Source organism: Panthera pardus, unplaced genomic scaffold (assembly GCF_024362965.1).
Source record: "Panthera pardus isolate Hobbes unplaced genomic scaffold, ASM2436296v1 HiC_scaffold_15, whole genome shotgun sequence".
NCBI lineage: Eukaryota > Metazoa > Chordata > Mammalia > Carnivora > Felidae > Panthera > Panthera pardus.
Genome location: NW_026526710.1, coordinates 17304815 through 17317879, shown reverse-complemented (window position 1 = coordinate 17317879; position 13065 = coordinate 17304815). Strand labels below are relative to the sequence as shown.

At 47.8% G+C, this 13065-nt stretch overlaps 1 protein-coding gene across 11 annotated transcripts in view; it reads left to right on the top strand.

Annotated features, from left to right (window-relative positions):
• Window positions 1-13065, top strand: part of NF2 (NF2, moesin-ezrin-radixin like (MERLIN) tumor suppressor) — an 80126-nt gene that overhangs the window by 48725 nt on the left and 18336 nt on the right. For 8 of the 11 annotated variants that reach the window (XM_019426613.2, XM_019426615.2, XM_019426614.2 and 5 more), the window contains 5 exons: window positions 2327-2401; window positions 5107-5220; window positions 7761-7883; window positions 8552-8769; window positions 10104-10209. In XM_019426613.2, coding sequence (XP_019282158.1) covers window positions 2327-2401; window positions 5107-5220; window positions 7761-7883; window positions 8552-8769; window positions 10104-10209 — 636 coding nt within the window. The remainder of the gene's footprint in view (window positions 1-2326; window positions 2402-5106; window positions 5221-7760; window positions 7884-8551; window positions 8770-10103; window positions 10210-13065) is intronic. The other 3 variants (XM_019426617.2, XM_019426612.2, XM_019426616.2) reach the window with 2 other exon arrangements.

Genomic DNA, 13065 nt, shown 5'->3' with positions numbered 1-13065 from the left:
GGGAAGTTACAGTCCAGCAAGGACCGGACTGCTGTGAGACAGGCCTGTAGCGCAAGGGACTGATGACACACGTGATAATGATCCGGTGCTTTTCTGCTTTCATAAGCGCTCTCAGCCCGACTCTGATTTCTCCTCCTAAGAACATTCTGCAAGAGTAGGGGCCGGGTTTGGGGTATCTGTGTCACATCAGGAAGTGAAGATGTGGAGGGATCAGGTGACTTGGTGATTGGTGAAGGGAATAGCAGGGGCTGAGCTCCATGTTCACCAAAGCCATAGCCCTGGGGGCACTTTTCCGATGCAGGGCGCTGAGTAGGAGTCCTGAGAGCACAGGGTACTGGGCAGAGGGCAGTAGGCCTGGATGGTGCTCAGTGACACACAGCTGGGACGCTGAGTGTGGAATGAGGAACAGTGACGGCTCGTGTTGCTGCCTGCAGAGCCCCCACCCTGAGCAGATTTCCTGTTTTCCCTTCCCTCGTAGCAACTTGAGAAAGGGAACACCAGGCTCCTGGTTTCCAATACGTGGTTGAGATCTACTCGGCCATGCTTGATGAGACAGATTGAGCTTCTTAATTCAAAACATTCTGGCTCTGAAATTTTTTGTTAAGTAGCTCAGAAAAGGAGCATTTAACTATTGCTTTTTTAAAATACTTAAATTGAAAGCCCCACATGACTTAAAGTAGTAGGTATGCTACGGCACGGTAGTTTTTCATCTCTAATTTCATAAAGTCTGTTTACTGCATATCCACACATTTGTGTGCTAAAGGCTCCCAAAACACTCGTTCTTCACAGAACCCAAGGATTAAAGTCTCCCCTAGTATAGCCTGACACAATAAACTCTAATATACCCTCTCCGGGGGCAGGGCACCATCATGTTCCATCATGTCAATAACTTCGTGCAGTAAGAGGACCTCAAGCTGACTTGACATAATAGGAAGTAGTCTTAGTAGTTATGCATGACAGCCGTGCTGTCAAAACAGAAATGTTGGTTTATTTTAAGTGATCCATTGATTCTTTGCGCGCGTCCCGGCAAAGCCTGTGGTTTCCCCACTGTTTGTGGTTTCCCACTGACGGCTCCGGGGTTTGACTTCAAAGCCAAAAATAAGCTCAAGAAATTCACGAATAGCAGCCTACACAAGAGCAATAGTGCTTCTAAGTTAGCTTGACCAAAAGCTAACCAAAGGATCGTTTTCTGTCCTCAGTATGCTAACCCCTCCTTCCTTGGACAGTATAATATGCAAAAGAAATACCCAAAAATACATCTTCCCAGATCTGCTTAGCACGGCTTTCTCGGGAATAGATATCCATTTTTTAAGTGCTTCTTTGAAATGGAGGATCTGTCTGGTCTAATCAGGAGTGGTTGAGAACAGCAATTGCCATTTGTCCTTTATATGATCCCTGGCCCTGGGATCTCCTACTTAGCTACCACCCTGTCCTTATCACTCCCCTTTGATTTCGAGAGCAGTTTCCCTCTGCTACCACGGTCTCTTCTTCGCACTTTATTCCTTTTATTAACAGCTTTCATCTGATAATCCCCACGTTCAGAAACCTGTGGTGACGACCTGTATGCTGTCACATCAAACCCAAACCCCTCCAACTGTCCACCCCCAGCCCACCCCTGCCTTCCTCCCAGTATGAGCCCGTGATATCATCTTAGTCATCAGAGAGCTAATAACGTCAAACGCGCGCGCGCGCGCGCACACACACACACACACACACACACACACACACACACACACAGAGTCTGCTCATTTCTCTATCTCTGCCTCATTTCTGTCGCTTGCCCTGTCCTGAATAGCCCTCCACCCAATCTTTTAGATCCTCTATCATATTCTCTTTGTCTATGACCAACTGAAGTTCCCGCCTACTTATGGTAGATCTACTCTGAATCCCCACGACATTTGTGATTTTTGCCACCCGATGAGGCGCTAAGAGATGATGTAATTTCTTAAGTAGCAGTTGAGTCATGAGTCTAGTTCCAGCTAGGTTGTGAGTTTCCTGAAGGCAGAACTGGGCCTGGGATGCTGCAGTGGGCTTCCCAGCGTTGGCCTCATGGTCGGGCCCATCAGGGGTCCATAGTTCAGGTTTCCAAGCCTGAGATGGTGCCGACAGCACCCCTTCCAGGATCCTGACCTTCCACAGCCCCAGACTCCATGCCCTCAGCTGTTTCTAAATCACAGTGGGTTAGTCCCCGGGCGCCAGAAGCCAGGACAAGGCTCAGCCTTGTGCTGGATCTTTGACAGTGTGGTTGCTGCTTTTGTGGAATTTCCTGGTTGGTGCTAACACTTTATGTTGTCAGACTGAAACTTTTTCTGCTTCTTTCTTTCAGTTTACTATTAAACCACTGGATAAGAAAATCGATGTCTTTAAATTTAATTCCTCAAAGCTTCGTGTTAATAAGCTGGTAAGTTGAGATCCTAGTTTTTGTTACTAATAACTGTAGTTTTTCTAAGAAACTGAGCGCCTTTTTTTGAGAGAGTGACCTCTTGTGAGGTATAGAATGATAGGTAGCTCACTTGCTACACACTTTGCCGATAGACTTGAAAGACTCTTCTCTTTAGCTTAACCTAACAAGTCAAACCTAAATTTTGTGATGTGGAATTTTTAAAAAGTATTTTTATGGAGATAACTAATATATATAAAAGGATAAGTATAATGTGTATAGAAGGTATAAAGAGTGACAAAAAGGGGCACCTGGGTGGCTCAGTCAGTTAAGCGTCCGACTTTGGCTCAGGTTGTGATCTCGCAGTTCGTGAGTTCGAGCCCCATGTTGGGCTCTGTGCTGACAGCTTGGAGCCTGGAGCCTGGAGCCTGCTTTGGATTCTGTGTCTCCCTGTCTCTCTGCCCCTCTCTGGCTCACACTCTGTCTCTTTCTTTCTCTCAAAAATAAACATTAAAAAAAATAAAATATAAAGAGTGACAAAAATAAATAGCTATGTGGGGTGTCTGGGTGGCTCAGTTGGTGTCTGGGTGGCTCAGTGGCTTAGATCATGATCTCACAGTTCATGAGTTCAAAACCCCCACATCGGGCTCACTGCTGTCAGTGCAGAGCCTGCTTTGGATCCTCTGTCCCCCTCTCTCTATACCCTTCCCCTGCTGTGCTCTCTCTCAAAAATAAATAAACATTAAAAAAAAAAAAACAAACTACACACCCACTACCCAGCTTTAAGAAACCACACACTCCAATACTATTAAACCCCCCCATGTTAGCACCCTGCTGGTTTCCCCCATCCTCCTCCCTGAGGGAAATCACCATTCTGAGCTGGGTGCTCATTATTCGCTCGCTTTTCCTCAGAACTTTATTTCCTATACAGAAAAATGAATGTACTGTTAAGTTTTGTGTACTTTTGACATAAGTGCTGTCAACTGTCTATGCTCTTTTGTCACTTTTTTTGTACATTATTTTCTGAGATGTGTCTATGTTTGATGCTTAAAGAGATGATCCCTTTATTTTCACTGCTGTATAGTATTCCATTGTGTGCAGATAAATGTACACATATATACATATATCCACACAATGATACATATATATGTCTCCCTCCCCCTCTCCCCCCCCCCATATACCCCATATATATGTCATTTTCCTATTAGTGAATAATGAAGTGCTTTCTACTTCTCTGCCATTTTAACAAAGCTGTTAGGAACATTCTCGTACCTGCGTCCTGCTGCACATGGGCAATAGTTTCTCTAGAGAGTATCTACTTAAGAGTACAAGTGCAGGGCTGTAGTGTATGTCCAAATTCAAGATTAAGCCATGTTGTTTTCCAAAGGAGATGAATTAATTTACAGATGCAGTGCAGTGGGTGTGACTTCCTTTTGCTTTATGTCTTCTGCACTTATAATATCAGCCTTTAAAATTTGTTTGACATATGTTGTGCATATGAAATGGTTTCTCAGTATTATATAAATGAGCATCTTTATATTTACTAATGAAGTTGAACATCTTTTTGTATATTTTTTGGCCAGGCTTTTTGTCTCTTTTGTCAAATACTTATTTCATGTCCTTTGGCCATTTTTCTCTGGGTTGTTTGTATTCTTTATTGATTATATCATCTCTCAGCTTGTGGCTTATTTTTCCTCCTTTTTAATGTCTTAACAAACAAAGAATGCTGGATTTTAACATAGACAAATGTATACATCTTTTCCTTAATCATTTGTGCTCTTTGTGTTTTGTTTGACATCTTTCCTTATCCTCTGATCATAAAGATATTCTTCTAGGCTTGATTTCGGCTCAGGTCATGATCTCATGGTTCCTGAGTTCGAGCCCTGTGTCGGGCTCTATGCTGACAGCATGGGGCCTGCTTGCGGTTCTCTCTCTCTCAAAATAAATAAACTTAAAAAAAGATATTCTTCTATATTCTTTTCTAGAGATTTCAAGGGTTCAATCTTCGTATTTAAGTCTTTAATCCTTCTGGTGTTGATTTTGTGTGTGGTGTAAAGGAGGGATCCAGCTTCTTCAGCTTCTTGTGTTTTTTGTTGTTTTTTTTTTTTGTTTTTTAAAGTAATCTCTACACCTAACATGGGGCTCAAATTCATGACCCCAAGATCAAGAGTAGCGTGCTCCACCTACTGAGCCAGCCAGCTGCCCTCAGCTTATAGTTTTTTCACGTGAATAACCTGTTATCCCTATTGAATGAACTTTCCTATCCTCCCTCATCTGTAGTGCCACATCTTAAATTCTTATTTATTTATTTATCTATTTATTTACTTATTTAGAGAGAGGGGCAGAGAGAATCCCAAGCAGACTCAGCACTGTCAGCGCAGAGCCTGATGCAGGGCTTGATCACTTGATTCATGAGATCATGACCTGAGCTGAAACCAAGAGTTGGACACTTAACCAACTGAGCCACCCAGGTGCCCCTATAGTGCCACATCCTAGGAGAATAAGATGCATCCAGAAGACGCACCTCCCTTCACCTGTGACTTTTGCCCCCTGGCATACTGGAGGCCATTAGCAGGGAAGGCCTTGCTGTTTCACTCTGTGCTTTGCTCTTTAGGTTTCCTGCTGCCCCCAAGAGCCCTTAGACAAAGATGCTGTAGCCCTGGTGAGCTGGTAGGCAGTGAAGTACATTTGGGGGTTTAACATTTCTCCTGCTTCCATGGCCACAGATTCTCCAGCTCTGTATTGGGAACCATGACCTTTTTATGAGGAGAAGGAAGGCTGATTCTTTGGAAGTTCAGCAGATGAAAGCCCAGGCCAGGGAGGAGAAGGCTAGAAAACAGGTGAGAAAGACCATGTCTGAACCACTGTTGTCACTGCTTCTTGGTCTTGGCTTGGGAGGTAAGGAGCAGTCGTAGGCTGACAGGTGTCATTTGGCAATGGACATACCTTCTCTTATTTTATCCCTGTTGGATCTTTACTGGCCAATGCCCAGCTGGTGTGGTGTCTGCTCTGGAAATGAGGAATAAATTCTAAAAGCATATACAAAAGAAACATCTCTAGTTATTTCCCCACTTAAGTGAAGTGGGAGTAATGCAGGTTTGGGAAGAGATAGTCAAGCCTGGGTCTGTCTGTCTGTCCATCCATCCATCCATCCATCCATCCATCCATCCACCTAGCTAACTCGCTTTTTTTTTTTTTTTTTTTTTGCCTGCCGGTCTCCTTTGCCCAGCCTTGTCCTTTTCTAATTAGAAGGTGATAGAATGCATGACAGCATCTCATGCTTACCGTGGGAATGCTAATTAGACTTCGGCCACACTTCCCCACCACGGGTCAGCCCAGGCGGCATATTGCCTGTGGTGGGAGGTGCCAGGAGAGCTTATCAGCAGACTGGACAGTCCGCATCATTGTTTTCTACTCATAAACTATCTCGGCTCACCGAAATCCACACAACTAATCTGAGCCTCGCTGCTGAGAATATCCACTGTGGCTTTGGACTAACTCCTAGACAGAGTAGCAGCAGCTGCAGTCAGCTGCCCGCAGGACTCACAGGCTCGGAGCAGTAATCATTAGTCTGTGCGCAGCTCTCTGATGTGGGTACTCTGGCGAGGCTGGCTCCCTGCCCTGAGATTTACAATGAAATGCCCAGTTTGATCCAGCATGCTTTTAGGGCTCCCATCTCTTTGCTCTCTGAGATGGCATACTATAGATGTGCTATTTGGGATGCTTTGGCGGCCAGGCTGGTGGAATGGGTTTTGTTGGACAAAGAAATGCTCCTGAGCCAGCACGGTCTAAGTGGCAACTTCAGGAAGAGCCTTCTTTGACCTCTTTTCAGCTGAGCAAAGCTTAGAAGTGAGAGATCTGAAGACGGCAATGAGTGTGTAGGCCTCGAGATTGTGGCAGAGAAGAGCGTGCATACACCCCACACCTGCACTGCCTGTGGAACAGCAGAGGCAGGGGCCTGGCACCTGCAGGCGGGCTCCATGGCCCAGTAGTATAGACACTGACCTTGGAACCAGATGTGAAAGTTAGTATGTGACATTAGTAGCTGACTTATCTTCCAGATCTCAGTTTTCTCATCTGTTAAGTGGAGCTAATGGTATGCCTTCTCTGTCTCAGATCAAAGGACACATTGCACCTGAAAGCCTTTGTGAACTTAAACCACCTTGCAAACAAGAGGTCCCTTATTATTGGGTGGAGGTCTAGGGGGAAGTGCAGTGCTGGGAATGGAAGGTGGTTGCCTGGGCTTTTGTCAAGGGGAGAATAATGGAGATACAGTAATCCACCTAATGGAAATTTGTAATGCAGTGGAAATTAGAGAACAAACTGGCCAAGCTTTTCACTGACCTGCAAGGGAAAAATTAGAGAAGAATTTACAGTATTTTATTGCTTGTCTTTGCATTATTCCTTCGAGGCCCAATGCCTTTTTTTTTTTTTTTTTTTTTTTTTTTGGCTCAGTATTTACAAAAGGCAGCAATCTTAAAAATCTTGGGTTTGGGAGAAAATTGAAGCAAGAAGTAATTAAATGTGCTCTACTTAAGGAAGAAAATAGTGCAGTGGTCACTTCTGGCTTCTGCTTTCTGAACTCAGTTAATACCCTAGGATCACAGAGAATAGCACTTGTCCTGTGCTTGTTCCCCTTATTAAGCTCTGCATGTGGCCCAATTAACACAGTGATCCAGAAGGCATGGGAGGTGGCGGCAGCTTTGTACCAGTGCCTTAAGGACAGGGGGCTGTGTTCCCCGCTCGGCTCCCTCCTGTTGCAGGCCTGGCCGGGAGCTGCCTCTGCGTGAGGCTGGGAGCCTGTACCGTGGGGCTGTGGCTTCCCCCTGTGAAACACAATGTGTGAACTACATGATTCCATCTTCCCTGTGGGTCAGAGGCAGGAGTGATTGTGGATGAGATTAGAGATGTGGGAGGGGTCGTGTGGGTGAGAAATGGTGAGGTGGCTCGTCCGACCAGAAGAAAGCTGTCTGTTTCTGGGGCTCCATCTCAGGGAGAAGGAATCTGCATTGTATCCTGTCCGCTGCTGGGCGGAGCCACGTGAGGTCTTCCAACAAAAAGGGATATCGGCAGGGTAGCCATTTCAGCACACTGTGTAAGAATGCCTCCTTCGATCCAGGTAGACTTGGCAGGGCTGGCTTTTTTGTTGTTTTGTTTGTTCCCTCACCCCTAGATGGTTTTTCAAGGGACACAGCTTTTGATTCTCCAGCTGGTTTTGAAGGACAGAGGGTGGTAGGTGACAAGAATGACACTGCCAACCTCTAAAGTAAAGGGACGAAGAGGGTCTCCCTGGGCATCTCTGGACACTGGGCGTTCTAGGACCCTTGTGGCAGTGTAGGTCGTGAGCCCCATGACTCTTGTTCCCCCCCCCACCCCCCAGATGGAGCGGCAGCGCCTCGCTCGAGAGAAGCAGATGAGGGAGGAGGCTGAGCGCACAAGGGATGAGTTGGAGAGGAGGCTGCTGCAGATGAAAGAAGAAGCAACAATGGCCAACGAAGCACTGGTGATTTCTGGGGGAGTCTGGGTCCCAGGAGGCTACACGGGGATTCCCTTGGGTTTTGGGAATTAGGTAGGCCTCCTGAGGACCACAGATAAGTAACATTTGCTTTGACATTTCAGCTAAAAAAAACAAAAAAACAAAAAAAAAAAACGGTGCCTTTTCTTTCCACCCATGTTGGCAGGAGATCATGTGTGGCCAAGCCCCACTTTCCCCGGGGCGCCTTTAAAGCAGGGCCTCTCTGCCTGCCCCGGGGGTCAGATCACCCTCTGTGATGAAAGTTGTCCTGTGCCTCGTAGGATGGTTAGCAGTGTCCCTGACCCCTACCCACTAGATGCCACTAGCACCACCTTACCCTTGATTTGTGACAATCAAAAACATTGTTACCTGTCTCCCACTGGTTTGAACCACGCATTTAAAGGGAAAAGCCTTGGTTCAAGTGGTACTCAAAAAGGTGCTTTCTTGTTGTTCCCCATGGGTGGGACTTTCTGAAAAGTTGAGGGTGTGGCCGTCTGGCCCTTGCCAAAGTGTCATCTGATGGGGCATTCAGTGGCAGGGCCCCGGGGAGTCTGACGCTCTGGTTCCTGCTGACCTGAATTTCTGAGGCCACATCTGGGAGGGATGACAGGCATGTGATCGATCCCCATCCCAGCTGATAGCACCCTTCTCTCCAGATGCGGTCCGAGGAAACGGCTGACCTGTTGGCGGAAAAGGCCCAAATCACTGAGGAGGAGGCAAAACTCCTGGCGCAGAAGGCCGCGGAGGCCGAACAGGAAATGCAGCGCATCAAGGCCACAGCCATTCGGACGGAGGAAGAGAAGCGCCTGATGGAGCAGAAGGTGCTGGAGGCTGAGGTGCTGGCGCTGAAGATGGCTGAGGAATCGGAGAGGAGGTTAGAGGTGGGGAGTCCAGGGCACTGGGGCCCAGGCGAGGGGCTGTTCGGTCGTAACCTGGCCCTGAGGCAGAGCTTGACCGCACTTGTCCACAAGCTGCTTCAACTTCTAGGATGGTGGGGTGGGGGGAGGCTCCTCCCTTGACAGGTTGGTGAGGACTGGTACTTAAGCCGGTGTGGGCTTTGGGGGCTGGGATTAGTGGAAGGGCTCAGGAACACGGTTCTCTAGTCGAGTGGACCTCTGGTCATGCTTGTGTCTGTGATAAACCGCCGTCCCTCTGATAGCCATGTTTGCAGGAATGCCATCAAGCACGTCTGCAGACCGCTTTTAGCTGAGGAGCTGTAAGGAGGCTCTTCGTAAGTTTAAAAAATGTGGTTCTTTTCCCTTTTCATTTAGGGGACATGTGGGGAGAGAGCAGCTATTTACCTTTAACGTGGTAATGAGGAACCCGCTTCCCTTCAGCCATTCTTGGTGCTAAGGCTCCCGAGGCAGATAGGAGGGGAGGGCCAGGATGGAACTGTAGTCTCCACTTTTCCAAGAGTATTCTAGCCTCTGGATTGTTCTGGTCCTGCAGCCTTCAGATAAACACTGGCACATTCCCCACAGCATTTGGCTCTATTGACTTAGAACACTTGAATTTGGCTTTTTGCTACCAAGGTGCATTCACTACAGTTTCCTCTCCGCTTTCTGCATGTCGTTCTGGGAATATGGATCTTTGTTTCCTGCCCTGTCTCGGGCCCCTTTCTTTCTGTGTGTGGGTCACTTCCCCCAAGACCGATGTTGGGCCTGGTCCCTGGGTCCTGTGTCTTGCAGGGTGAGGCACGAAGACCTCAGCGTTGCTGCTCATCTTGCCTGAGGTTGGCCCTGGGCCTGCAGTCGTTTTCCTTGGGGGCTGTGAAGAATCGATTCTCTCTCATCCTGTCCTTCGTGATCCGATATAAGATCTTTGATTCATGCACTGTACCTTTGCCTAGCTCACTCTCACCCACAAGTTAAGCAGAGGAAGCTGTTGGCCCCTCCCCCTCTCCTCTCCCTCTACCAATTGCAAAGGTTTGAACTTGACTCCTTCCCAGCAGCTTCCCTGCCCTTCCCATTTAGATTTACCATTGCAGTGAACAGTACTCAGGAATGTTATCCTTGCTTTGGAAGTTCTGATGTTCATGTCAGTGTCCCCCCCACCCCACCCCACCCCCTACTGGCCTTGTTTGCCTGATCTGGTGCCATCATCAGGGTTAACTCAGGTCGCTCCTCTCCAGGGGGACTGTGGGGAAGAGGGCTGTCTTTCTTCTACCTGTCACCTTCATGGACCTGACATCTCCTCCTTTCCTTGCAGGGCCAAGGAGGCAGATCAGCTGAAGCAGGACCTGCAGGAAGCCCGCGAGGCAGAGCGAAGAGCCAAGCAAAAGCTCCTGGAAATCACCACCAAGCCCACATACCCGGTGAGCCGGGCTGGGAGCTGCCAGCCTGCAGCTGCTTCAGACCTTGTAGCTTTCTCTTCCCTCCAGCCCTTCAGTTCCGCTGGTGGTACCACAGCAGAATGAATGATGCAGAGGGCCTGCAGCTGGGGAAGGGGCAGAATGCCTGGTCTGCCATTGGCCTTGGACTGGTCACCTCTCTGGTTGCCTGGATAGCAGGCAATGGGGCCTTTCCTAGCTCTGAAATGTTTTTCTTCGTCTTTTTTTTTTTTTAAGTTTATTCATTTATTATTTCTGAGAGAGAATGAACAAAAGCAGGGGAGGGGCAGAGAGAGAGAGAGGGAGATAGAATCTGAGGCAGGCTCCAGACTCTAAGCTGTCAGCACAGAGCCCAACCTGGGGCTTGAACTCATGAACCGTGAGATCATGACCTGAACCGAAGTTGGATGCTTAACCGACTGAGCCACCCAGGCACCCATGTTTTTATTATTCTAAGTAATATAGTCCCAAATTATTTTTAAGAGGTGATGGCTTCTTCTTCTTCTTTTTTTTTTTTTTGAGAGAGCAAGGTTGCAAGTGAGCAGGGGCAGAGAGAGAGAGAAGTGGGGCTCACTTGGCACTCATGTTTTACCTAAAGTGAGGCTCATGTTCACCCGAAGTGGGGCACGAGCTCACCTGAAGCGGGGCTCGAGCTCACCCGATGTGGGACTCGAACTCACAACCTGTGAGATCATGACCTGGGCTGTAGACAGATGCCACCCAGGCACCTGAGACGGTAGCTTCTTGATGCCAAGCTGAATGTAATCTTCAACTACCTTTGTGTAACGTATACCATCATTGCAGTTCTGGGCAGGGGTACCGTATACCTCAGGGTAAACTATAGCCATGTAAGAACCATTTTCCAAACTCAATTTTGGGACACGGAGGCAGACTTCAATTAAACAGGGTCACACCATGAGTAGACAAGCCTCTTCCCTTCCCTTCCTCTGTGCATTCAGTTCAGCAAACTGTTCTGTTCCATATAATACCATGCACCTGGATAGTTCAGTTGATTAAGTGTCCAACTCTTGGTTTCAGCTCAGGTCACGATCTCACAGTTTTGTGGGTTCATGCCCCGCACTGGGCTCTGCACTGGCAGCATGGAGCTTGCTTGGGGTTCTTTCTCTCCCTTTCTCTATCTCTCTGCCCTTCCCCTACTCACACTGCCTCTGTCTCTCCCAAGTAAATAAATAAACTTAAAAAAAATAATAATGCCAGGCAGATGCAGAGTCTATATACAGATAGGGTGCACAGAGGCCTGGAGGGGAACATAGCCCAGCTTGTAGGGGCAGGAGAGGCATAGGATCGTGCCTGAGCTGGCTCTCAAAGGGTAAGGAGGAGCTAGCCAGGCGAGAAAGAGACTGTAGGGTATTCGCAGCCAGTGCACAGATGTGCACATGGCACAGTGTGTGCACTGCACACTCACAAGGCATACAGCCAGGAGGCACACAGGGCACAGCGGCGTAAGCTGCCCAGGGTTTGAGGTGGAGGGAAACGTGAGCGGTTTCCTATTGTCATCTGTTCTGGTTATCTATTACTATGTGACAGGCCACCCCCCAAGCCAGCCATATAGCTCAAAACAGCCATTTGTTATTCTCTCTCATGGCTTGGTGCATTGATTGGGCTGATGGTCCTTCCTCAGAATCTCTGAGGCAGTCGCAGACAGCAGCCAGGACTGGAGTCGTCTGAGGGCTCATCTGGGCTGGGCACCTGAGATACGAGTGATTTTAAAATATATACTGGAATGGGGTAGCCTGGCTAGCTCAGTAGGTAGAGCATGCAACTCTTGGTCTAAAAATAGATGGGTAGGTAGTTATGTAGGTAGGTAGAAACAAAGGGAGGGAGGGAGGGAGGGAGGGAAGGAAGGAAGGAAGGAAGGAAGGAAGGAAGGAAGGAAGGAAGGATGGATAGGAGGGAGGGAGGGAGGGAGAAAGGAAGGAAGAAAATAAAGGAAGGAAGGAAAGGAGGGAGGGAGGAAGGAAGGAAAGAAAGGAAGGAAGGAAAGGGAGGAAGGAGGGAAGGAAGGAAAGGAAAGGAGGAAGGGAGGGAGGAAGGAAGGTAGGAAAGGAGGAAGGAAGGAAGGGAAGGAGGGAGGAAGGAAGGAAGGAAGGAAGGAAGGAAGGAGAGACACTGGAGCAAACTTCATGTGCTCTTCAAACAGTAAATAAATAAGTCCTGGAGGAGCTCATTCATATCAGCCTTTTACTCATATTTCATGGTATGGATGGATTGTAATTCATCTAAGCAATCACCTATGGATGGGTATTTAGTTTGTTTTCATCTGCAGTTGTGAACAAAACTGCAGAAAATATCCCTGAGCATAAATCTTTGCACATACGGTGAATGTACTCGTAGAATAAATTGTCATAAATAGAACCGTGGGGTCAGGTTTTCCATTGAGATGCTTTCCACAGAGGTTGTCCCAGTGTCTGTTCTCACCCACAGTGCAGCACTCAGCGCCCGTCTTTTTGGAGATTTTGATGAGGTATAACATCCATACAGGGAAGTGCCCCAAATTATAACTGTACAGCTTGATGCATTCTCGCAAACTCAACACACCAATGCACCCAGCACCCAAATCAGAAAACAGAATGTTCTAGTACCCCAGAAGCCCCCTCTCAGCACCACCTTCAACACCCACGCAGACAGTCTGCCTCAAGCCTGTCATCGTCTCAGATGAGCGCTCTGGGCCTCTGCTCTTTCCCAGACGCTGTCCCAGACTCAGCCAAGGATCCAAGGGTGAAAGAGAGGCAGATCCTGCCCTTAGGAAACTTGCCAACAGTAAAAGAAGAAGACACAGCCAAAAGGGATTTTTTACAGGGTGGAGTTAGGGAAGTGCCA